Source organism: Rhinopithecus bieti, unplaced genomic scaffold (genome assembly GCF_001698545.2).
Source record: "Rhinopithecus bieti isolate Rb0 unplaced genomic scaffold, ASM169854v2 scaffold_10315, whole genome shotgun sequence".
Classification (NCBI taxonomy): Eukaryota; Metazoa; Chordata; class Mammalia; order Primates; family Cercopithecidae; genus Rhinopithecus; species Rhinopithecus bieti.
This window is the reverse complement of record NW_016806560.1, coordinates 1,115,713-1,140,434: the sequence shown is the minus strand read 5'-3', so window position 1 is coordinate 1,140,434 and position 24,722 is coordinate 1,115,713. Positions and strand designations below refer to the sequence as shown.

Genomic DNA, 24,722 nt, shown 5'->3' with positions numbered 1-24,722 from the left:
GAGGCAGAAACAACTGAGCTATTAAATTTTAAAATGTTATTAAGGTCAATAGATAATCTTCAACCGGATCTGTGCTTGATAATTCAAGATGACTTTTGTAGTCATAAGAAACAACAAAGAATGTATTAGGAAAGCCATTACTATTTTAGGACTTGTTTTTCATTTTTGTTTTTTAAAAAAAAAGAAAGAGAGAAAACCAGGGGGTTCACAGCATCTCACAGGGACCTCCCTCATGAACACAATTTGCTGAAGTGTGAAATTCAGCATAACCGGCTCTGCCCATGGAAGTCAGTATTTAGTCCATTCCTATATACTGGAGGAGCTTATCAGAATTGCATCTCACCTAGAAATAGTTTTACAGCGTGATGTCTAAGAAAGACACTGGAGCAAGGCTCCTGCACACTATGGAGGAAGTTATTGGAAGTTAATGGAAGTTATTTTTTGTGTTTTCTGAAATAGGAAGAGGAAAAAGAAGTGGAGGGAAAGAGAAAATGCTACCTTCCAACAAACACGTACAGTTAAGGCGAATCCTTGAAGAGTTTACAGTGAGATTGAAAGGGCTTCTCATTGATATTTCTCACCAAACAATACATCTTTAGATGATACGAGGATTTCTTAAATATATTGCCAGCCTCTTAGAGCCACACCTGAATTAATTGACTGTTCTGCACTGGAGTGTACTATGAAGGCCATAAACACAATATATGCTTCTTAAAATTTCTGTCCACTGCTCGTGGCTACAAAATGACACTTTCAGAGGGTAAGGTTCTGCTAAAGTTGTTCTCCTTGCTTCTAATATAAAACAAAACAATAAGAACCTTTATCACAAACCTTAATAATAACCCTATTCCTACTGTAAATGGAGAGAAATGAGATGATGTTAGCTCCAAGAATTTTCAAATCTCTAAAAGCATTCTCCTAAAAAGTTTCCTAAAATCACACCCTCCTGGGAACCCTGTAGGATTGGGATTAGATTCAGTGGGTTTCACCATGAGCCTCATCAATAATTTTCAGATAAAATAAAAGTCTTTGGTGATCTTATTTCTTTATTTATCTTTAGATAAAAAGAAGCCTTTGATTACACTTGAGAGTATAGAGAACACTTGATCAAGCTTTCTGCTCGTTACATATTAAAAATCCCTGGCTTGTTTATACATGTGGTCCTAGCTTTGAAAAGGAAACATGAACGAAGTTGTGCTCCTATTTAACTTCACATTTATGCTCAAAATATGCACTTATTTTACAAAAAAAAAAATAGGATTGATTCAAGAGGCAGATTTCCAGCTTGCAGTATGTCATCTAGAAAAACACAAACTCCCCAGGAAGTCATTGTAAGCTACCCTCTTTTCAGTGTTTGTACTAATGGATGGATCTTACTCAAGCTTGCAACACACTGTGAGCCTATTGGTGGCAGGTCACTATTTAGCACCCACTGAGAAGCTGAAGGTACATATTTAAGTCTTGTTTGTATGCACATGTCACAGACAAAAGGTTCCTGGATAAGAATTTTTAAAAAACTTTTCTGTCCCACAGACTTTATGAAAAGGATTTTTTTGAAAGTGATAGCCAAACTGCCTGAAAAATTTGTGTACTGGAAGATATGAATCAAAAAGGGGTGGACCATAGTTCTTTATTTTTTCTCCACTTTTCCCTCCCAAGAGTGACAGCAAGAACAGAATAGTAATAGAAAAAATATTTCATGTCTCTATCATTTTACCCATAAAGTATTTTAGATAGATATCAGGGAGTGGCCCCTGTACTTTTTCATAACAAAACAAAACCCAAAAGATGGTCAGAGGAGAACCATAGTACAGTTCGTTTAGATCAGGCCTACCAACTCGTCAGAATAGAGAAAGAAGAAATAGAATCTAAGAGTGATTTCTTCAGCTCTGTGTCTATATAGGTGGACATTTTGCTGACCGTTCAGCCAGATTCCCACAGTGCTCTGGGCGCCAGCCCTCACCTATGGAACCAAATCATTAGTGACATTTCCCAGTGAGGAAGCCAATGGGTTCACTAGGCAAGCGACCACACAGACTGGCACCATCTCTCGTTTTTATCATCGCATTTTTAGGGGAGCCTGGGGAAACTCCTTCATTTCTAATTTTGGCAGAAGCAAAGAATGAGAAAGCATGAGTGCAGGTTGTGGGGGGAGTCGGGGGTGGAAAGGTGGACACTAGAAGAAGGCCCATTAAATAATAAGATATTTTTAATACTGACAGATAGACCAAAAGTTTGCTTATCTTGATAGATTAAAAGGTAAACCCTAAAAAAATCCTCACCAGTCTTTACCTGAAGACAACATACAGCATATCCTCTTACTGTATACCCACATCACAAAAATGCCACAGGGATGCTGAGACTCAGAGGAATTCTCTATGTATTTGGGTGACATGGACAGGCATTTCCATTAGTCCCTGTAAATTTAAGATGTCTTAATGCAAGATTAGTCCTGCAGCCTGGCTTTTGGGTTTTCAAGGTGTTTGGGGGGGGGGGGGGAAGACTATTTAAAGACATCAGCAGGGGGTTAATGGAAGCTTTGATAAAATTTCTCTGGATCTTTTCATTGATGTTCAATTGCAGACTGGTTTCTGGAGACCTGTCTGGCTCCTCTGGGGAGACAGTAATTAATTGAGCCAGTTGGAGTGGCAACTAGATAATTTAGAAGCCCACCGGAAACGCTTGCTAGCCCTGCACTGCCCATTTCTCATCTCAGCCAGGCACTTATTTTTTAAATCTCTTGATGGCTTCTCCAGAGGGTGTAAAAGTCGGTGGTTAGTGTTCGATGGAACAAGCACAACACTGAGAGATGAGAAACAAATCAGAATTAGGCTGTCAAGTGATTGCTGGTGAATGAATTTCCCTTCTTACAAATGAACATGCATATATCTTTCTGTAGGAGCAGAGGGAAAGGACTCAGGAAAAAATAGCCTTCTCAGTCCTGGGTGTATCAATAAAGACTTCATTTTCTTAGAGTGGAATATTCACATCTTTTTAGAAAAAATGCAATCTAACTTTTACTTATATGCAATAATTACCACTACGCTCTATAGACATACTATTTGTCTGTGCTGTTCAGTCAACCTTGAAAAGTCGGATAATTTAGTAGGCTCATTCGTGAGGCTGTTATTTTTTTTCCTACTCACCAGGGCGTGTGGCACCCACCCTGAATACAAATTCACAGACACTGGTGCCACACACAAGAGGCTGTGCCATTGTATATCTGCTGGTTTATTTGATTTTTAATTATGATCATAGTTAGTGAGTATGCTTATTAATTATAGTAGTAGCAACAGTATTCTGGAAATGAAATTCTTTTCAGTATAAGGTTAGAACCAAGAGACTGTTTCTTAAAAAAAATAAAATACAGTACCGCATGTTTTTTTAAAATGTGCATTTCATAGGCCTTATGAAGTAAACGAGGATCCCATGGCTAGACCAGAGCTGTTAATGAGAAAATCACAGCCTGGCTCCTCTGAAGCTCATTGTGTGCTTGCTTGGGCCTATAATTGCCAGGCACAGAAAGGACTCTCCAACCAGCTACCATTCCCTACTAACAACTGAGGATGTGTAAACGACATTTCAGCAAAATCTCTCAGTGGAATTGCTTTGCTGTCTGTTCGAAGGATTTTAAAATGAGTCTTTAGAAGGAGTTCTTCATTTTATAGATTTCACTAGTGCCATCATTTGTTTTTCCTTTAAATTTCTTAGGGGTAAGGAAAAATAACATGATTTACTGGAGATCAAAGGCAAGCATGAAATCATCTCAGAGAAAAGATAAGGCACAGGAGCAGAGCATAGAATTATTATTATTCTTATTATTTTGAGATAGACTTTCACTCTGTCATCCAGGCTAGAATGCAGTGGCAAGATCTCGGCTCACTGCAGCCTCCGCTTCCCAGGTTCAAGCAATTCTGCATGCCGCAGCCTCCTGAGTAGCTGGGATTACAGGCATGCACCACAACACCCGTCTAATTTTGGTATTTTTAGTAGAGATGGGTTTTCGCCATGTTGGTTAGGCTGGTCTTGAACTCTTGGGCTCAAGTGATCCACTCGCTCAGTCTCCCAAAGTTCTGGGATTGCAGGCGTGAGCCGCTGCACCAGGCTAACATAGAATTATTTAAAAAGAAGACTGCTGCCAGCAACGATAGGACCTAGGCAATAGTGTGAAGAATGCATACTTTAAAGAAAACCAGAATATCAGTGAAGCATGTCCCACACAATCCATTTAAATCTGAGTGCCAATGGGAAAAGATTTATGGCTCAAGAAAGCAAAGTTATGACTGAAATCCTAATTATTTTAGTTAATTTTTTTTTTTTCTGAGTCAAAACCTTTACAAAATAAGGTGTCTTGCCAAATGGAAAGATTGTTTCAAATGTGAGATTTACCTAAATGTTACCCATCACATCCTTTGCCAAAACAATCTTCCACCAATGATACCAGTATTTCAGTATCTTCTCAACCTGGTTTCTTATTGGTCTCATTTCTTGATTTAGTACTCCAGAGCTCAGATCAGCAAACATTTTGTGTCAGCAGTGAGACAGTGCCTAGGTTCGCTTTCCCAGACATTTGCTCTCTGTTGCAGCTACTTAACTATGCCACTGTCACGTGAAAACACTCTTACACAATATATGAACACATGAGTGGGAATTTGTTCCAGTAAAACTTTATGAATGCCAATACTTGAATTTTATACTTGAATTTCCAAATGTCACAAAATATTATTCCTTTTTTTATTATGTTGAACCCATTAGAAATATGAAAGCCAATATTTGTGGGCTGTCCCAGTCTGAAGGACTGGATTTGGCCCTTGGGCCATAGCTTGCTGACCCCTGCTTTAGGGCACTAAAAGAAGCAAACATTTGTGCCTTAAAAATACCATCATTTGGCCAGGCGAGGTGGCTCACACCTGTAATCCCAGAATTTTGGGAGGCTGAAGCAGGCGGATCACTTGAGGTCAGGTATTTGAGACCAGCCTGGGCAACATGGAAAACCCCATCTCTACTAAAAAATACAAAACTTAGCTGTATGTGGTGGCACTCGCCTGTAATCCCAGCTACTCGGGAGGCTGAGGCATGAGAATCGCTGGAACCTAGGAGGCAGTGGTTGCAGTGAGCCGAGATCACATCATCTCACTTAGGTTTAGTATTCCAATACAATTCTCAGAATCAGCAGGAATGTGCTTTCTGGTTGTCCCTTTCATCTCAGACCACATCTCAGGTTCACTCCAGAGGTGCCCCTCATACCTAACCATGGGCCAGAACCACTCACTGTCACGATTTGTCTTTCAACACCTTCGTTTCAGGCCAAACTGGACTTCCCAACATCTCATCTTTCTCCCTTGTCCTTTCTGCTTTTAGGGATAATTATGCAATAGTCCTGTTATCTGACAATTACATTTATCTCAACATAGTCAGAGGCAGAATTTTACATACCGAAGCTGAAGAAGTTTGTATGGGCCCTTTCTGAAGCTCTGTTCCTGGTCTGATATTTGTAATTTTGTAGGGGTTTTATTGTTTCACCCTTAATCACACAAAAGTTGTTTAAGTTTTAAACTCCACAAAGTCTGGCTCCGCCATGCCTACAGCATATTACCTACATCGACTGCTGTAAGATTTTCCCCTTTCTCCCACCATTTTCTTGAAGATTTCCTCTTACTATCTAGAAGACAGGTAGCAATTATACCCAGTGGGGATGAGAATTCCCACTGTTCTCCATTATCCCACTCAAATCACATAATACATCTAATTAAAAGATGGCAGAGAGAGAAAGAATGGGAACTTACCAGTTGAGTAATAAAAGACAATGTGCCTCTTATACTTAGTTATTATCTTTTCTTTATTCCTTATTTTGGTTTTATTAAATTTATCATTACTTGACAAAGAGTTAACTGATTTGTTTTTACTATAAATAAACGTTAGTCAACAAACAGATGGAACTGTATGACTACATGTTGCAGAGTGGCATTATGATGAGGTGTAATGCCACTTTATTGCTGTATTTTTGGTTTTTATTTATTTATTTTTATTTTTTTGCATTTAGTGCTTAATTGTCAAACCCTAGAGAACAAGGCCAACCTAATAAGCAGCACCAGTTCATCTGATGGCAAAACAGCTACAACAGGGATTCATGAGGGGTCTTGAAATGCCCTTTATAACTGCCTGTTCTCTGTACAGAACTGTAATGGGAGCATCATGCTCTCAGCATGGGGCAGTGAAGCCAGAGAAATGTGGAATCTTCCCTGTGTGTTGAACCATAGGCCAGCTCAAGCAAAGGCCAGTTGGCTATGGAACCCTGAAGTGGTGGGCACTGCTATGAAGTCTGTTCTTAAAAACTATTGCTAGAACAGAGTTTTTCAGCCTTAGCACTATGGACATTTTGGACCAGAAAATTCTTCATTGCAGGGGTAGGGGAGGCTGTGTTGTGAATTATGAGATGTTTATCAGCATGCCTGGTTTCTACCCACTAGATGCAAGAGCACCAAAAAATTGTCTCTAGACATTGCCCATTAGGGGTAGGAGCAGAAACCACCCCCAATGTAGAACAACTGTTCACTATCTTAGTGTTTTTCCCCGACAACGTAAATACCTTGGCAGGGCGAGGAATTGGAGAGATGGAGGGCAGACAGAATTCAGGTGATAATTCTGCTGAAGCATTTTTAGAGTGTTTTCCCACTCTTAGAATTGCATTGAGAGACCATTTCTAAACATGTTAGAAAAATAAGCCTTACTTCTTCAGGTTCATAGCTCAAGGTTACATACTTAGAATCATAGAATTTTGAAACAGAAAAGATCTTAGAGATTAGCTAGTTTAAATAATTATGTAATTAATCAAATGTTTTAAATCCTCCAAACTAAGCATGCTACAGATGTTTGTCACTAGGACACCATGGCTGTGCTAGAGAGATGACCAGATCTTTCCATTATGAAGTGTCTAGAACAGCATCACATGCAAAGTAAAAATCAAAAATGGACATCACTGCCTCTGGGTGCAATTTGGGGTGAGGAGAGAACACCATTCATGGGGGTTGGGTCTATAATGATTTAAAACACCAGTGTATGGTCCAGCCTCATAGCTAGAAAACCAAGCAAAGGCGATGGGAGATGAATGGCAAGAAACGATTCAGAGATATTAAGGTACTGCTGGCTGCCATCGCAGCCTTTTTAACAACAACAACAACAAAAATTCACAGGTCTGTTGCTTGGTCAGAAAACCACGTTTCATTTACACAGCATTTCTCCCTCCTGGTGACACATCCTGTATTCATTTGCCTGATGGTCCACTTAAGTAAAAGTAAACCCAAGGAAAGCCATCCAGAAAACAAATCACCCAGCAGTCTGCTTATCCATTTTTCATAAACATCAGGACTATCTGCTTCTAAACAAAAGACAAAACAGTTGCTACAGGATGAAAGATGAAGGAAAGTGGAATCTCACTTTGTTCCTTTTGGTCTGTAATGTAGAAAAGTAACTTTTGGGGGAGCTCCAAGAGCTTCCTCTTCTCCAGTTTTACTGGGTACAACTTCAGCTGGAATAAGTAACACCCCCACCCTTACTCTTTTCCCACCTCTTCCCTTCATTGTTTCTGGCATGGGGGTGAGGCTGGGAGTGACTCATCTCATTAGGGAATTTGGGAGAAGTACTGTGTCCTCAGCTCCACCCACTCTCAGACCTGCCTATCTGCCTATCTGCCTACCTGCCTGCCTGCACAGTGTCCTTCCAACAACCTTAGCGGGGCAGGCAGAGAGCCTGCAGTTAGCCAGCTGGGCTGCAAGTGTCACTAAAGCAAGCCTTTTTGGCCACAGATAGAAAGCTCACATCCTTCCATCAGCTTATCAGCAAAAAGCTGACAGACATTCAGATTTCCTTTGTCTTCTGTGTCAACTGGTTTTCAACCCAGAAGGGGAGGGAAAGGGTGTTTATTAACCCCCTAAGACCTCAGGAGTAAGATTTGTGTTAGGATTGTTTAAATAACCTTGTGAGAACACAGGCCCATTCACACCACATTCTACAATTAAATGATCAAAGCCCAGTTAAATCTCCATCTCCATGCCCAGATACTCACATAATCTGGTCTCACAAATGGGGAGAATGCCAAGCTGAATACATGAATGCTATTCATTATCTCCTAATTTTAAAGGAAAGCAACTTTCTACTTTCAGGAGTAGGATTCTCCCTGGTTTTCAGTACTGGCTCGGACATTAGCATGGATGAGTCACCTCACCTTCATGGAGCTGCTCCTCAACTCTTAAAGTCTCAAGGGCAGTGAACATAGGACTCAAAAATTCTAGCAGGTTTTGCCTGATCGACTTGATTTATTATTTTTAACATGTTACTGATGAGAGAAAGAACCCTGTGAAAACAGAGCAAAGATGGAGAACCACTAACTTTTGGGGCCTCCAGGTGCTAAATGCTAACGTTCATTAATTCTATGTATTCCTTATAGAGTGAGACATCACTGCCTATAGTGGTCCTCAAGGAATTTAATTTAATGAAATTATAGGAGCAATTGCAATTAGAATATAATTATGTGTATGTAAATATGCTTAGGGGAGCTTTGATAGAGTTTACGGTTGCTACATTCACCCAGAATTTTCGTCTACATTATTAATTTGCACTACTACGAAGAAAGGGTTTGTTAATCAAAGATAAACTATCCTGATGATTTGAACTAGAGAACTTCAAATTATGGTAGGATAATGAAGCAGAGCTCCGCACATATACAATTCTCTACTAAGTGAAAGCTTTCTGGCTGGCCACATAGGAGGTCTCCTTATTGAAAGATTTATTTTTAATTTTGAACAGCTTCCCAGCATTACCCTTCATGAAAATTAAAATAAGGAGCTGGAATTTTGTCCTGTTCAGCAAACCTCCTGGCAGGACTACATCCCATGGCAAAGAAAACCTTACTGTGTCAGACTAATTCTCTGTACGCTTTCCTCCTAAATCTAGAAGAATTATACCTACATTCAAAATAACACTTCATCCCACCCCACTCTGCCCCCGGAAATGTTTTTGCACATTTTCTTCTTTTGGAGGATTTTAGTGTGTCTCCTTTGGGCTCTCTGGACCTTTTGCCCAGGTAGATGTTGACATAATTTCTTGGCTCAAATCTCTAGGTGTACAGGGAGTCACAGAAATCTCCTGTCCTCAGCATGCCTCCCACAGGCTTTTCTCTGCCAAGGAGAATGACTTCACCTTTTACAGATGAGGCTCCAAAACTCCATCCCCAATTTTAATTCGGTTAAGAACATGATGCAGTGCTTGCGAATGAATAGCCAAAAAGGTAGAAGGGGGCTGCATGTAAGAATACTGATTGGGTCATCAACCAGATTCTCCAGACGGTGCCGAAATCGTTCTGCACTGCATCAGCCCCTAATCCAGAGAGACCAGTGGCACCGATGCGTGTTCCCAGGATCTGTATGTAATATTTCCATTGCGTTCTTCCAAAGGAGAACTAATAAAATGTTGGCAATCACAGAGTACTCATGTTTCTATCAAAAACTCCTAAATCATACTAGTCTTTGTAGAAAAATAAAACTAATGACCACTAACAGTGTTCACAACCTAAAAATACAGAATTAAAAGACAAAGGTCTAGCTGGATGACCTGTTCACATTAGGTATTTTAAAAGACTGTTCACGTCTGTAGAGCTGAAGATACATTCCGGTAAGACTCGCCATTCTAGCCCCTGCTCAAAACCTTCTCCAAGTCTTAACTTTTTTTTTATTCCAAAGAGTTCAAGGCAAAATGGAAAAATAATGGCTTTGGATTGGGACGCTGGAATAGTTTTCACTTATAGGATCAATTAGTACAGATATTTTACTAAACTATTGACTGCACTTACTGAAACATTCATTTAAAAGAAAAGTGCAGTTAGAGGCGATAGGATTGCTGGCAATTTATAATCCTTTTCTGGCAATGTTTTCTATCCCAAGAGCCTCACAAAGAATAAGCCACAGTTCTGTTTCCCTTCTCCTCTCTAACTCTCTAGAAATAAAAAAAAGCTGGCAATGTAAAACTCCTGGAGGGGTGGTAACTTTCAGGGAAGGAATACAGATGAGTAAGTCAGAAGTGAAAGCCTAGAAACCTAGATTTTCAAAATATTTGATATTCGGGATTTCATGACAGTTCTGCGATTAACTCAGTAGAAACACTTCATGAACAGGAAATGTTTTCTAGTCATCTGTATTAGCAGAAAGTGATATAGGAATTGGAGGAGACTGGCCGCCCCACCCTCCCAGCCCCCACATCAATCATGAAATCAACATAAAAGTCGCTGCAATCATGCCTGTAATCCCAGCACTTTGGGAGGCCGAGGTGGGTGGATCACGAGGTTAGGAGTTCGAGACCAGCCTGGTCAATATGGTGAAAACCCGTCTCTACTAAAAATACAAATAAAAATTAGCGAGGCATGGTGGCACGCGTCTGTTGTCCCAGCTACTCAGGAGGCTGAGGCAGAAGACTTGGTTGAACTCGGGAGACGGAGGTTGCAGTGAGCCGAGATCACACCCCTTGCACTCCAGCTTGGGCGACAGAGTGAGACTCTGTCTCAAAAAGAAAAAAAGAAAAAAGTAGCTGCAAAACTATTAAGTGTCTTAAAGTAAACTTTGTTAACTACAGACATAAAGATGTACATGGAGGTTCTAGTATAGGTCCATCTAGATCATTTATAATATTTTACATTAAAGCATAAGCTCAAAACTATTGCTGCTAATGCTTTCGTTAGAAAATATAACAAATACCAATAGAGCACTCTGTATTGGTAAAAATAAATTTTATAACTGTACATAATCTATAAGTGCTCCGATGTCCAGCCATGGACATTATAATTAAAATGACCGAGATGAATCCCATCCAGCATGGAGTGACTCAGCTCACTGCAACCTCTGACTGCTGGGCTCAAGCAATCCTCCCACCTGAGCCTCCTGAGTAGCTGGGACTACAGGTTTGCACCGCCATGACTAGCTAATTTTTGTATTTTTTTGTAGAGATGGGTTTTCATCGTGTCACCCAGTCTGGTCTTGATCAAACTCTCAGGCTCAAGTGATCCACCTGCCTGCCCTGGCCTCCCAAAGTGCTGGGATTACAGGTGTAAGCCACCGTGCCCAGCCCCTAAGTATCTTTTATATTATAACACAGCTCCCAGGCTTACTTGGTTCTACTTCAATTATAGCAATTTATTATCATTCATTATTTTAAGCCTTTTCTCTCTATATATTCAGATCATACAATAAAGTAGATTCAATTCCTACCTGCTTGGTTGGTTGTCACAGTGACAGAAACTGATTGGTCTGGGCTAGGGTTATATTTGGACACTCCATTCACAGCCCAGATTTCAAAGGTGTAATTGGTATGAGCTAGAAGGTCCGTGATGGAGACTTTGGTGGTCTTCAAGCCATTCTGCTGTGGGGTATAGTGGACCCCACTTCCACAGGGTCGGCACTTGCTGGGGTCACCAGCTCCACATTTCTTGCATACCACATTGTAGGAAATGTCCTGGCGGCCACCTGTATTCTGAGGGCTACTCCATTCCAAGTTCACAGATGTCTCGTTGACATTTGAAATCAAGTTCAGGGGAGCAGATGGTGGACCTGGAGAAAGAAAACCACATCATCACACCAAGAACCGAAATATTCTTTTGGAATCTCTCAGGGCTTGTATTATTTTTTGCAGCTCTCCAAAGTAAGGCAAACCCACTTGGAAAGCAAAAAGCAAATCAAGCCAGCATAAAAGATCTTTTAAAAGAACAATATAATAGAAGGCTGTTACGTAAGTGTCATTCTCTTTCCTGCGCAAACAAACAAGGCATCGGTTGTCACTTTGAGATGTGAAGCAACTCTCCAGCAAATGGGCTCCAAGCCCAGGCTTTCCCTCTGAAGTGGCAGAAAAATATCATAATTTATCTAGTTTCCATCTTATCATCTAAAAAAGCGAAAGTGATTCTAGTTCCCAGGGCTGTTGTGAGACTCTGACAAATTAATAGTTACACACCACTTCTGAAGATAAACTGTAATTCCTAAGTACAGCATGTCATCAATAGCAAATAAAATTAACAGAACTGTAGAGATGTGCCTCTGCAGTTCAACATGGCAGTGGAGGGTTAAGCTGTTGATGGGTAATTAGTAGGAACTGGTTTAACGCAGTTGCAGAGCTGTTGAAGATAGAGCTGTGGAGAGATGGCAGGGGTTTTGTTCAAGGCTCCCAGACCCCTCCTCCTGCCCTTTAACTTATGCATTCCCACCAACATCCAAGAGTTTCTGAAATATGGGTGATGACAGTGGTTGTTATGAAACAGAACAACTGATCATCAACAGCATAATGGATGGTTAAAAAATAATATTAATAATAAAAAATAAGACTGTAGATCATGATGAAACTCTTGTTTCTTGATGTAGATTCGTAGATTCCTTTCTTTTTTTTTTTTTTTTTTTTTTAAATTCTTTTTTTTTTTTTTTTTTTTTTTTTTTTTTGGTGATAGAGTCTCGCTCTGTCACCCAGACTGGAGTGCAGTGGCGTGATCTCAGCTCACTGCAACCTCCGCCTCCTAGGTTCAAGCGATTCTCATGACTCAGCCTCCCGAGTAGCTGAAATTATAGGTGTGTGCCACCACACCCGCTACCTTTGGCAGGGTTTGGCCATGTTGGCCAGGCCAGTCTTGAACTTCTGATCTCAAGTGATTGGCCCACCTTGTCCTCCCAAAGTGCAGGGATTACAGGTGTGAGCCATTGTGCCCGGCAATGATTGGTCTTAATACGGCAAAAAAATTGTGACACAAACTGCCTTCAAGTGGAAGAATCAGGCTGGGAGAAGGGAGAGGGAATTTTCTTGGTCTGAACCAGTTCCAAAGGCTTAAAAGGTAGCTGTGACACTCAAATGAGACATATCTACTCAGTTTGACAGTTGGAAAGCTATTTCTTTCTTATTTCAGTCTTCCAAGAGATGAGCAAAATTAGTTTTTTGTCCGTTTGTTTTGTTTTTTTGAGATGGAGTTTTGCTTTTGTCATCCAGGCTGGAGTGCTATGGCGCAATCTCGGCTCACTGCAACCTCTGCCTCCCGGGTTCAAGCGATTCTCCTGCCTCAGCCTCCCAAATAGCTGGGATTACAGGCACACGCCACCATGCCCAGCTAATTTTGTGTTTTAGTAGAGATGGGGTTTCACCTTGTTGGCCAGGCTGGTCTTGAACTCCTGACCTCACGTGATCCACCCACCTCGGCCTCCCAAAGTGCTGGCATTACAGGCGTGAGTCACCGTGCCTGGCTGCAAAATGAGTTTTAAGAAAACTTTGAGGTTTCTTGATCACTGTTATCTATACTACTTCTAATGTAATCGGAATGACTACTTTGCAGGAAATTAGTACAAGTTTCTCAGGAAAAGAAAGTTAACAGGAGGCTTGCATGAACTTGGATGAGCTTTACCTAGTCTACCACAATGAAACATACTGTTCCAAAATGGCTGTTGAGATAGAATTGGAAAAGGTAATCCATAAATAAGGAATTATATTTAATATTTATTACTTAGCTTGCAGTGATTAATGGCCAATTATATTTTTAGTGGTAACATTTAATAAGGGTAATTCACTCTCCTCTCTTTATACCACTTATTGAAGACTTTATTTTAACAAGGTAAGCAGGTCTTCCCAAACTCCCCTCGGGACTAATTACCAACAACCTCTTTAAGCATTAAGATCAGCTCCCCATCCTTGCAACTTAAAAACATGCAAACCTTTAAAACATTTCACAAAAGTGTTGTCAAATTTGTATTAAAGGTAAGATTATTTCACAGAAGTCCTCAGAGAGAAAATACAAATTTCTTTCTTCTTTAGATTTCAAAACTGCATTTACAGTTTTTAGCATGGTAACTGGAATATAATGACGAATGCTTCTTGAATAAAGGAAGTATATAAAATCACCGACTCTAAGAGCCACATAGGATGTTAAAATCATTTGGACAAATACCCTTATTTTAAAGATGAGGAAGCTGAGATCTGGAAAGTAAATCTAATAATACTAAAAGTTCATGCAATCTAATTAGTGACAGAATTTGACTGAAATCCAAAAGTACTATCTGCCATTTGGAGTTATTTTTATTCCACCATGTGTTCCTCACTAAAGGTATAATGATAACAAAATGAAAAATTTCAGCCACAGTTTGAGAAGGCAAACATGGAGAAGGCAGTGCGCTATCTTCAGCCCTGTTTTAATTCTGTAATGCTTGCCACCATAGTGAAATCCATTACCAGTCTGCAGCTGAAGCTGACCATGGCTTGGTTTATAAAATGGGTCAGTCATTGGTTCTTCTTTTGCTGTGGCTTCTAGGGTTAAATAAGAGTGACTCTGAAATCCATTAACCTCCTTGCCAAGGTTCCTGGTCCACTTTCACATGGGAAAATGTGACACAATGAATCAAGCACCACAGAAGCAAAAAGTCAGTAATTAGTATGTAGGACGGGGCATGGCAGTGTCGAAACAGAGAAGAAATGGAGCAGAAAACTAAATGGTTACAGGACTCAGAGATACAGCACTGCCACGTGGAAAAAAAATTATAAAGATGCTGCAGGATTTCAAAATGGAGGGCTGGCACAAAAACACATGCTAACCTAGGGCAGCCTTTTTCCTGTGGGCAGCGCTTCTGAAAGAAGGCTCTGGAGTGGATGCTGAAGACTAAGAATCAGGCAAACTAAAGTTCAATGCTGGTGAATTGTACTGCGTATGTTTTATGCTCTGCTATCACAGAGAGTGACAGCTTTGTGGGGACATCATCGCTGCCTCAAAATTGGAGTATAACGAAGTCATATGATAGAGTGGAAAACAAAGTATAGAAAATCCATCCAATATGACGACGATGTTGGTCTGGAAAAAAACCTGGGAGAGGACACATGCTTTACAAATTATAATCATAATGGTGGTATGCTGTGCTTGTGGGATTGTGGTTTCTGTTTTTTTAAACTCCTGCCAATTAAAAGATGATAAATATATAAGTGTGTTTCTCATTTAAAGGGAGGGCCCATCTCCTCTTTAGGAATAAAAGTATTCTATTCTCAAGACAATGAGAAACAAATATGGACTTGAATACAGCCAAAAGCCAATCTGAGCCTGTAGTTATACTGAACGGCAATATCTTCGTAAACAATTACCTACTGAGATAGCTAAAAAGAAGAGAAAACTGGTATTCTGAGTAACCTGAGCTCTCTTTTAATAAATACAAGGCATCCAGAAGTAAAAAACCTAACTCCGATTATTTTTTCTTTCATTTATGTAAGTATTGTGTCTGGCTATTTAGAAGCAATTAAATTTCTGACACAGTGATTGCCTTTGTCATCAGAAATATGTCCACCTGCGAGTAAGTCTCCAATTACAAATATGAGGTTTATAACAAAAAGGGCTAACTATTCTACTTGTTCTAATTTTCTAGTCTCCACATCTGAATCAACCCTATTGCGTACACACACACATCAGGTAGCTTGAGGGTCACTGTGAATGGCAGGATTTTACTGTTTTCAAAACTACCACTACTAGCCTCAGTATAGGACTGACATAACACCAGTCCTTATGCTTATGGCATTGTTTGACATTTCAGTTCCTTATTTCCTTGCCCACTTTGTTTGTAACATATAATAGTGTCTTGCTACTTACACACCATTCCATGTCTGTTTCTATCAACAGTATACGTGCTCCTCAAGAATTGATGTCTTGGCCGGGCGCAGTGGCTCACACCTACAATCCCAGCACTTTGGGAGGCCAAAGTGGATTACCTGAGGTCAGGAGTTTAAGACCACCAGCCTGGCGAACATGGTGAAACCCCCATCTCTACTAAAAATACATTAAAAAAGAAAAAAATAGCCCGGAGTGGTGGTACATGTCTGTAGTCCCAGCTACTTGGAAGGCTGAGGCAGGAGCATTGCTTGAACCTGGGAGGCAGAGGTTGCAGTGAGCCAAGATTGCACCATTGCACTCCAGCCCGGGTGACAGAGCAAGACTCTGTCTCAAAATAATAATGATGATGATAATAATAATAATTGATGTCTTTACCACTTCCCGTTTTCTACCACGGTTCTTCATTCAGAAATCTCAGAACATGTTTGATCAGTCAATGAATGAATGAATGAAAAACTAACGCAGTCCTTTAATGAATCTTATACCCACCTACCTGCAATGTTACGAAGTGTGTGAATTATGCAGCCTTCTCTGAGCCAAAGCTGTACTAGTCAGCTTTTCACATACAGATTCATTAGCTTTATACCTGTGAAGTAGTAACTTGGTGTAACTAGTTTATTTCAATTTCCTCTTTTTTTTCATTGTTTAGAATTACCTTGGAAAAGCAGAAAGGGCTATATATAAAATATTAATGGTTACTTCTGCTGGGAGGGATTGTGAATCATTCATTTATTCAAAAAACATTTATTGTGCATCTAGTGTTTATCACCTGCTTTAGAGGAGAGAGGAAAAATATGCTTATTCGTTTTGATAACTTCCTGATAGTTGCCTAGATAGTTGCAGGAATGGATAGGGAACCTAGGGGAAAAGGCAGAGACTCAAGGAAACTAAATAGGGATTATATGTACAGTGGATGTCAGAGCAAGCACCTGCCTTGTCCTGTTTTTACAGCTGTGTAACCAGTGACGGCTGGGAATTTGAAATGTGGGTTCTACCAAATAAGGTTTTATCAAATTGGGATTGGTTATTACACGTTTCTTCCTCCACCGCGATTTCAGGTGGTGATTTACTCAGACATGAAAACTTTATCTCTGGGGAAAACCTCATCTCTGAAGAAGCTTAATTTTAACATTTCTAAAAGTAGACAGGTATTTTCCTTATTAGTCTTCATGGAACTACAGCTTTTGCCTTTAATTTTAATTTTTTCACCCAAATTAAGACATTCTAAAATATTAGATTGGTGCAAAAGTAATGGTGGTTTTTGTCATTACTTTTAACGGCAACTACTTTTGTGCCAACCTAATATGAATTAATCAAATGCGGAAGTGTATTTAAGGGAACATAAACATCCTTCCTTTACATTTTTCATTGTATTTGTAAATTTCTCATGAAATTCACATATGAAATTCACATATAAGCCTGGGATTCTCTCTGTGCCTCCACCCAAAAATCAAAATAGTATGTTCAACTATTTTGAAGTTTTCATATTTAGTATGCCCTTTACATTTGTAATATAATTTAGTGGCACAGATATTAATGGTAATCCCAGAAACAGAAGTCAAATGCAGTAATCTTTAGTTTATAAATCTCTTGCACAGGGGCCAGCATAATTTCTCTGTAAAGAAATTTTATGATCTGGCCAGAAAGTAAATATTTTAGGCTTTATGGGCCATCTGCTCCCTGTAGCAACTACTCAACTCTGTTATTCTATCTCCAAAGAAGCCATAGACAATACCTTAACAAATGAGCATGACTGTGCTCCAAGAAAACCTACTTGCAAAACTAGGTGGCAGTTAAAATTGACCTTCAGAGCATTTCATGCTATTGAAAACATGATGAAAGCAAGGCATCTTCTTTCTAGGAAGACGCTCTCTGGCACCCTCAGAATTCTGCACATAATTCTAGGAACTAAAAGCATACCCTGAGCCTATCTAAAAAGTTCAGTCCAGGAACTCCTATTTATATAGCCCAGGTAACAACTCTGGCTGCTAAAGCCCAAGTTAGACCTACCTTTATTGACTAAGGAAGGAATAAAATGAGACATATGGCTTATTTCTTGAGTTTCTCATTGCTTTGAAAGAATTGGGCACTGAATGTTTTGCCATTGTAGATATAGTTAATGAACATCCATTCACTTTACTGGTGTGAAATACTTTCTGCATTACACAGCAGGTACCAGAGAAAGGTGCTACAATGGGTAATTATTATTTTCTAGTGGGATGTCACCTCATATTCAGTTTACAGGAGTTTGACAGTATTAAGCCCCAAAGAAACTATAGCCACATTATAGTAGATACATAGGACTATCATATCATATTATAAAATATCACATCATATCATGTTATATTATAAAAGGATTCTTGATCTTCCTTTACCAACCATGTGTTCTTCTCTGGGAAAAAAACAAGCTTCTGGAAATGAACCACATACTGTCAATGTGACATTTAAGAAGGGCAATATTCCAAGCATAAAAGAAAATTCCAGTAATTCCACGTATCTTACTACTTTCCTCTCATGAATTAGACTAAAATTTCATTCCTGGGTAGTTTAGAGAACACAGTTGTTGGCTTATGTCATGATTTAAAGTAGCCGCTTTAGGACAAGCCAGTATTTACATATCCACATGAAATCCGTGTGAGCCTTAAAAACATCATTTAGAAGCCACCAGCCAACACTGAACCTAAAGTCACAAATGTCTCCAGTGTGACTACAAGTTTGGTATGAACCATTCTATGGAAAGTCCAGGCACCCCGTGTACTCTACCTCACACCCAAAGTCAGAGAAAATGCGTTTCTTTATTCTTACAGGAAGCAACTGTAACTTTAGTAAAAGATGAAAACCTGCTATGATAATTGTATTTCGAAATGGGTTTGGCAGAAACGGGTTCTGTCAAAGGGCTTAAATATATGTGGATATATGGTACAACGTGCCATATAAACCTAAAAATTCTATTTCTCATAAGAACTGGAATTAAAGTGCCAACAGAATGCAAAACTGTGGAAAAAAGCAAGTCAACTGTAAAACTCACATTGTTAGCAAAATTTTGCACATGCAACTCAAAATACCTTGGAGCTGGTAGCTCTCCTTGGAATTCCCACTCCCGGCCCTTTGACTAACTGACTTCTTATCCCTGGAATAGTTCTCATTCCTGACTACTCCATACAAACTGAAATCCTCCATTTCCCTGTTCCAATGTACCCAATTGCATCACATTTTTAAAAATGTCCTTCTTATGAGAACCTTCAATTATCTTGTTTATTCACTTGTTTGTTGTTTATAGTCCCATTAGAACATAAGCTCCAGGAGAAGAGGAATCTTTTCTTTTTCAGGTTTATGAGAATATCTACAGCCTTCAGAGTAATTCCTGACATCTAGTAGATACTCAATAAGTATCTGCTAAATGAACAAATGAATGAATGATGATGCTTTAGCCCAGTCCAGCTCACTAATCAGAAGCATCACTACCATAGCACTATGGCTGAGCACAGTGGCTCATGACTGTAATCTCAGAACTTTGGGAGGCCATGGAAGGTGGATGGCTTGGCAAGCCCAAGAGTTCAAGATCAGCCTGGGAAACATGGTGAAATCCTGTCTCTACAAAAAAATATAAAAATTAGCCAGGTGTAGTGGCACGTGCCTGTAGTCCCAGCTACTTGGGAAGCTGAGGTGGGAGGATTGCTTGAACCTGGCAGGTGTAGGTTGCAATGAGCTGGGATTGTGCCACTGTACTCTAGCCTGAGTGATGAACTGAGATTCTATCTCAAAAAACAAACAAACAAATAAACAAACAAACAAAAAACCCACTGTCATAGCACTTTTGTATGTCACAAAAGCTAAGCAAAATAATAATCATGATGACAAAGAAAGAAATGACAATCGCATGCCAAAATGTAAAAAAAAAAAGAAAAGAAAGAAAGAAAATCAAATCTGCAACCGAGGTAAGAGGATAGCTAATAGAAAAACCAAAGTCTCTGGTCTCATGTGATACAGTGGTTTCCAGAGCTATCACAGACATTTAATACTTAACTGATTTTTAATCGCCATTTTAAAATTCAATGCCTGGGCTATGAAATTCATTCTGGATGGGAAATGGAGCACCCCAATTAGCATGGGCAGAAAGGTAACTCTCCCATGATCAATGTATTTAAGCCCTACTGTCACCTCACTAAAATGCCAAGGCAACCAGTCCAACACATATCTTAGAGGAAGCACCTTGGGTCTGTAGTTCCATTTCCTAAGGCTTCATTAATCATGTACAACTTTTGGTCTGTCAATAGCACTTCAGCATCTTAGCTGTAAAACCCTTCAACCCTTCAGATAAGCCTTTGTTGTTAATCTCTCTCCAGCTGAAAGACAGGTTATAAGGCAGAGTCAATGTGGTGCATTACGTTTTGACTCTGAAATAAAGCCCATGCTTCCCCCGACATTTGTATATGTTGCCACCACTAATTGCTTTCTCCCAGTGCTATCTGCTGTGGGTTAGTTTACATAAAGATGGCTGTTTTAAAGACATCCCTCCTGACATATATGAACAGTGCATAACCTCTTATCTTGGTGGTTTATGTGTTTTAACAATGAAGACAGCCAAGCAGGGCTGTCCATGATTAAACCAGAACCTTTCGGATGCATCAATCACTGTTGCTGTCATGACAAATTCTTGGCTTCCTATAGAGGTTCATTTCTTGTTGTGAGACTTTCCCATAACCTATTTTTCTGGTTATATCTCTTTTCCCATTCTCCTTTCCAGGAATCTTTGTCTTTTCTTTACTGGGTTAATTAGCGGTTTGGTTTCTTTTTATTAGGATGACTTGTTTATGGCTGAAGTGCCTTATAAATTCTCAGTTGAACATAAGAAAGCTACAATGCCAAAGACCAAGAAAAGTAGAATTGAGTATTTCATTTTTAAAATTATCTAGCCTGTGCATTACTTTACTTTTCTTGCAAAGCACTTTTTTGTATCTTATTTAATAGGCACAATCAAATCTGACAAAAAAGTATTTATTGTTCACACCAATCTGATTACCAAAAACTAAGATAAGAAAAGTTAAGCAAATCACCAAAATTAAGACAGCCAATATGTGCAAAGCTATGATCAGAAACCCTGACTCCAAGGCTAAACAACCCTGCTTCCCTTTCATAGAGATATAAATAATAGAAAGAAAATAATAACCCATAATTACAAATTCTTTTTGAGAATTGGGTAGAAAGTTTCCAGCTTTCTCAATTCACCCCAGAGTTCAAGTTCACCTCACTTCCCTGCCCTTCATGATGATGACGGCTAGCTAGTATTAATTCTCAAATGATCCTATTTTATCATTTTCATGGGGATTATCTTTTCTGCCTTGTTCCTACTTTCTGTGCAGGAGAGCAGTCAGGAGTTTCTATTAAAGGTTCTTTTTCTAGGTGGAAAATCACAGGAATAAGGCGAGGGGCAATTATATCTCTATAGCAGAATCTCTCATAAATCTAAATGTTGATAGCAAAGAAGATACCCTGGGCTCAGTGCGGTGGCTCATTTCTCTAATCCTAGCACTCTGGGAGGCTGAGGTGAGACAATTGCTTGAACTGGGAGGCGTAAGTTGCAGTGAGCTGAGATCGCACCACTGGGAGACAGAGTGAGACTCCATCTTAAGAAAAGAAAAAAGAATCTACCCCGTTCTCACCCCAGGGGATCTCAGAAAAATGTGTAATTAACCCTGTTTCATAGAAGCATGTGGTGAATAACGACTGTATGACTTCCATGCATAGTGTCAAAAATGGCATGCAGAAATGACAGGACTCGGTCAATAACAAGCCACTCTTAATTATTCACGGTGGTAGAAAAATTGTAATAACCTGGCTAAATGGCATTGGCAGATTATTCAAGCCTTCCACTTGGGCATATATTACTGTCCCTTGAATCTCTGCATTTTCCAGTGGAATCCACGATGGGCTGTTTATGGCTATAAAATGAGGAGTATGTGGGGGGAAAAAAAAAAGAGGAGGCTAAAACAGCATTGTTCTTTTTAAAAGAATTCAATGAGATGATACCTGATCTTTATGAAATATCATGAAGCTCTTGAAATTTTGGAAACAGCCAAACAGCAAATGATCATTCTGGGGTCTATCTAGTGCCTTCGTTGAAGCTCACCTGGTGATCTTTCTCCTTCTATCTTTAATTTTCTTCAAACAAAAACCATCCACTTTGTTGTCTAGAGGTACTTTTTCCTATTAGTAGCTAAAATGCTGAAAGGCAATCCAAAAGGAAGAAACAAGAATGTGGTATACTCACTAGCTAATGTCAGATGTTGAACTACTAAGATCTAACTGGAGCAGCGGCATACGTTGACGGCTGCATCTGAATCGTCCAAATGTCTTTGGTTGCTTTGATCAGTTTGTACAGTCCATGGGACAGACACATTAGCTGGCTTACCAACTAACAGGCAGCAGGACCATATGTTCTGAACTAAAAACCAACTATGTAATCTGGCAGTGTGGGGGAGTTGCTGTCTCAATTTGAGTTTTTGTCCTATGACAAATGGAATGCAGTATGAAACTACACTATTACATTGCAAATTTGATAAATGACATGGAATGAGAAATTCCCCTGGAAAACTTGGATTTGGAGATTTTTCATAAAAATATGTTCATGAAAATGATTGATTGCATGAATGATAAAATGGCTAGAGATCAACCAGTGAATCTTCTGAAACACTTTCATTAATGACACTTTGGGAATCTTCGGCCTTTGTTCTCACTTTTCTAACGAGTCTTTCACTAGAGCTAACTGCACCCTCACTGACCTATTTCATAGAATGTATCCCTCCCCCGTCATTATATGATTAGTTACTTGCAGCTCTCTAAAGCAAAAAGAAATATGCTTTCGGGTGGATAAAAAAAAAAAAATGTAGTTTACTTGAAACTGAAGGCTGCCTTTTATCCTATGGTTTATACATCAAAGCTTCGCTCTAGACGTCCCTCCCCAAATCCCTTAGCCAGACTGCTAAGCATGTAAATCTTTGGGGTAGTGAATTGAACAGAATATCAGGAGCACCTTCAAGAGCTTGTTTGAAAATGGATGTGAGACTCCCAAAATTAAAGCACTTAAAAAAATAAAAAATAAAAAAAATAAAAAAGGAAAAGAGTCCCTCCCTTCTCCTGACCTTGGAAACAAGTAAGGACGATGTTATTTTAATTTGCATTCAAATTTTAACACAGTCACATAGCACCAGTGGAATCGACACTGGGTTTCCACCGAAGATTGCTCATCATTTCATTATGGTTCATTATGTTGATAACTGTCAGAAAGCATTAGCAGCGAGGGCTTTGAGTAATAGAACTGAAATGGTAATTTTAAAACAATACACTTTCTGGAGGAAATACAGCAGCGCACTAAATTCAATTAGAAAAGGCAAATGTAGAGACAAAGTAAGTGATGTTTGTTGTTTGGAACTTGGCTGTTTCAATTTCTTGATAACGTAAACCTGGAGAAAGCTTTTTCAAATCAGGACCTCTGGTCATAGATCTTAGTAAATCTGCCCTCATTAGCTCTGAGCTCTCCTACTATAAATTGTCTTAAAAGCTGCAATTTTGGAATATTTTCGGCCACGTCTAAGTATCAATCAATCACTCTTTGTTTGTTTGGCACAGCTGACTGAATTATTCAAGGCCGTTTACTTGGAGACAGATTCGTGAAGGTCCTTCAAGTTGGCAATCTAAAATAATAATCTCTCATTTACGAAGTGTTCCCAATCACCAGGCTCCAATAAGTTTCATCAAACAAGTTAAATAAGGAGCACCTGAAAGCACGAAGACAGCTTTCCAATAGAAAAATACGAAAAACTACTCTGGTAATAGTGCTCAGAAGTCAACGGGGCAAAATGACAGATGAGCTACGTTTTTCTAGATATGCAAAGCCAATTTACTCTCTTCATAAGGTACTTTTCTAGCACATTTTGAAACACAATAAGGGGTTGGAAAAGAAAGTTACCTTAAGGCTGGGTGCAGTGACTCACGCCTGTAAATCCCAGCACTTTAGGAGGCCCAGGTGGGCAGATCACTTGAGGTCAGGAGTTTGAGAGCAGCCTGGACAACACAGCGAAACCCAGGCTCTACTAAAAATACAAAAATATTAGCTGGGCGTGGTGGTGCATGTCTGTAAATCCCAGCTACTCGGGAGGCTGAGGCAGGAAAATTGCTTTAACTTGGGAGGTGGCGGTTGCAGTGAGCTGAGATAGCGCCACTGCACTCCAGCCTGGGCGACAGAGTGAGACTCTGTCTAAAAAAAAAAAAGAAAGAAAACAAAAAAAGAAAGTTACCTTAAATATAATATTGATTTAGCTTCCCAGCGGGGGAAAAGAATATCTTTCTCACTACAATCATTGAACAAGCTAGTACACGACTAAGAAGTCTTCCTGCAGGGGTGTGTGGTTGACCACGCCCAGCCCTGCTGATAACCAGACTGCACTCCAGAAGAAAGGGAAAGGGAAACAAGGAGAAAGAGATCTGGAGAAGGGAAAGAGCTACTTATTTGAAGAGTTAAAGGACATTAATTTCATTAATAAAAATCACATCAAAATCCCTGTTAAGAAACGATTCATAAAATAAAAATCCTGCCATCAGCTTTAATGGCAGCCATGAATGTGCAGAAATAATGGTGCCCGTTCTGGCAATGTTGCCAAAAAAAAAGCCTCTGTTGCATCTCTTGACTGATACAGGTGTCTAAGATGAACATTTACATTTCTACTCTCTGGCAGTAACTTAGTGAGGATTCTGGAAGAAACAAACAGCAAAATTACAAAGAAAAATAATTCCACAGTGAGTGCATCTGGTTATGTGATTCTGCTCAGGTTGGATTTTCTTCATACAGGAGACAAATGAAGTATTCCATTTCCATTAATGGAGAACGATCAGAATCCATGAAATACGTTTCTAGAATCACCACTGAGCTGAAGAATAGGTCTGAAAGTTACAGGCATCAAAACAGAATCTCCTGTCTCCTAACCGCCGTGGGGCAGGAAATGTAAATCCTTGCTGCCTAAAGATGCTTTTACAGATCAGGAGCTTCGGCCTCACCTGGGAACTT

At 39.5% G+C, this 24,722-nt stretch overlaps 1 protein-coding gene across 1 annotated transcript in view; it reads right to left on the bottom strand.

Moving 5' to 3' along the window:
* Nucleotides 1-24,722, bottom strand: part of EPHA4 (EPH receptor A4) — a 156,386-nt gene that overhangs the window by 55,133 nt on the left and 76,531 nt on the right. Inside the window, 1 exon segment of the mRNA XM_017876829.1 lies at nucleotides 11,256-11,594. Within this exon segment, the coding sequence (XP_017732318.1) occupies nucleotides 11,256-11,594 (339 nt within the window).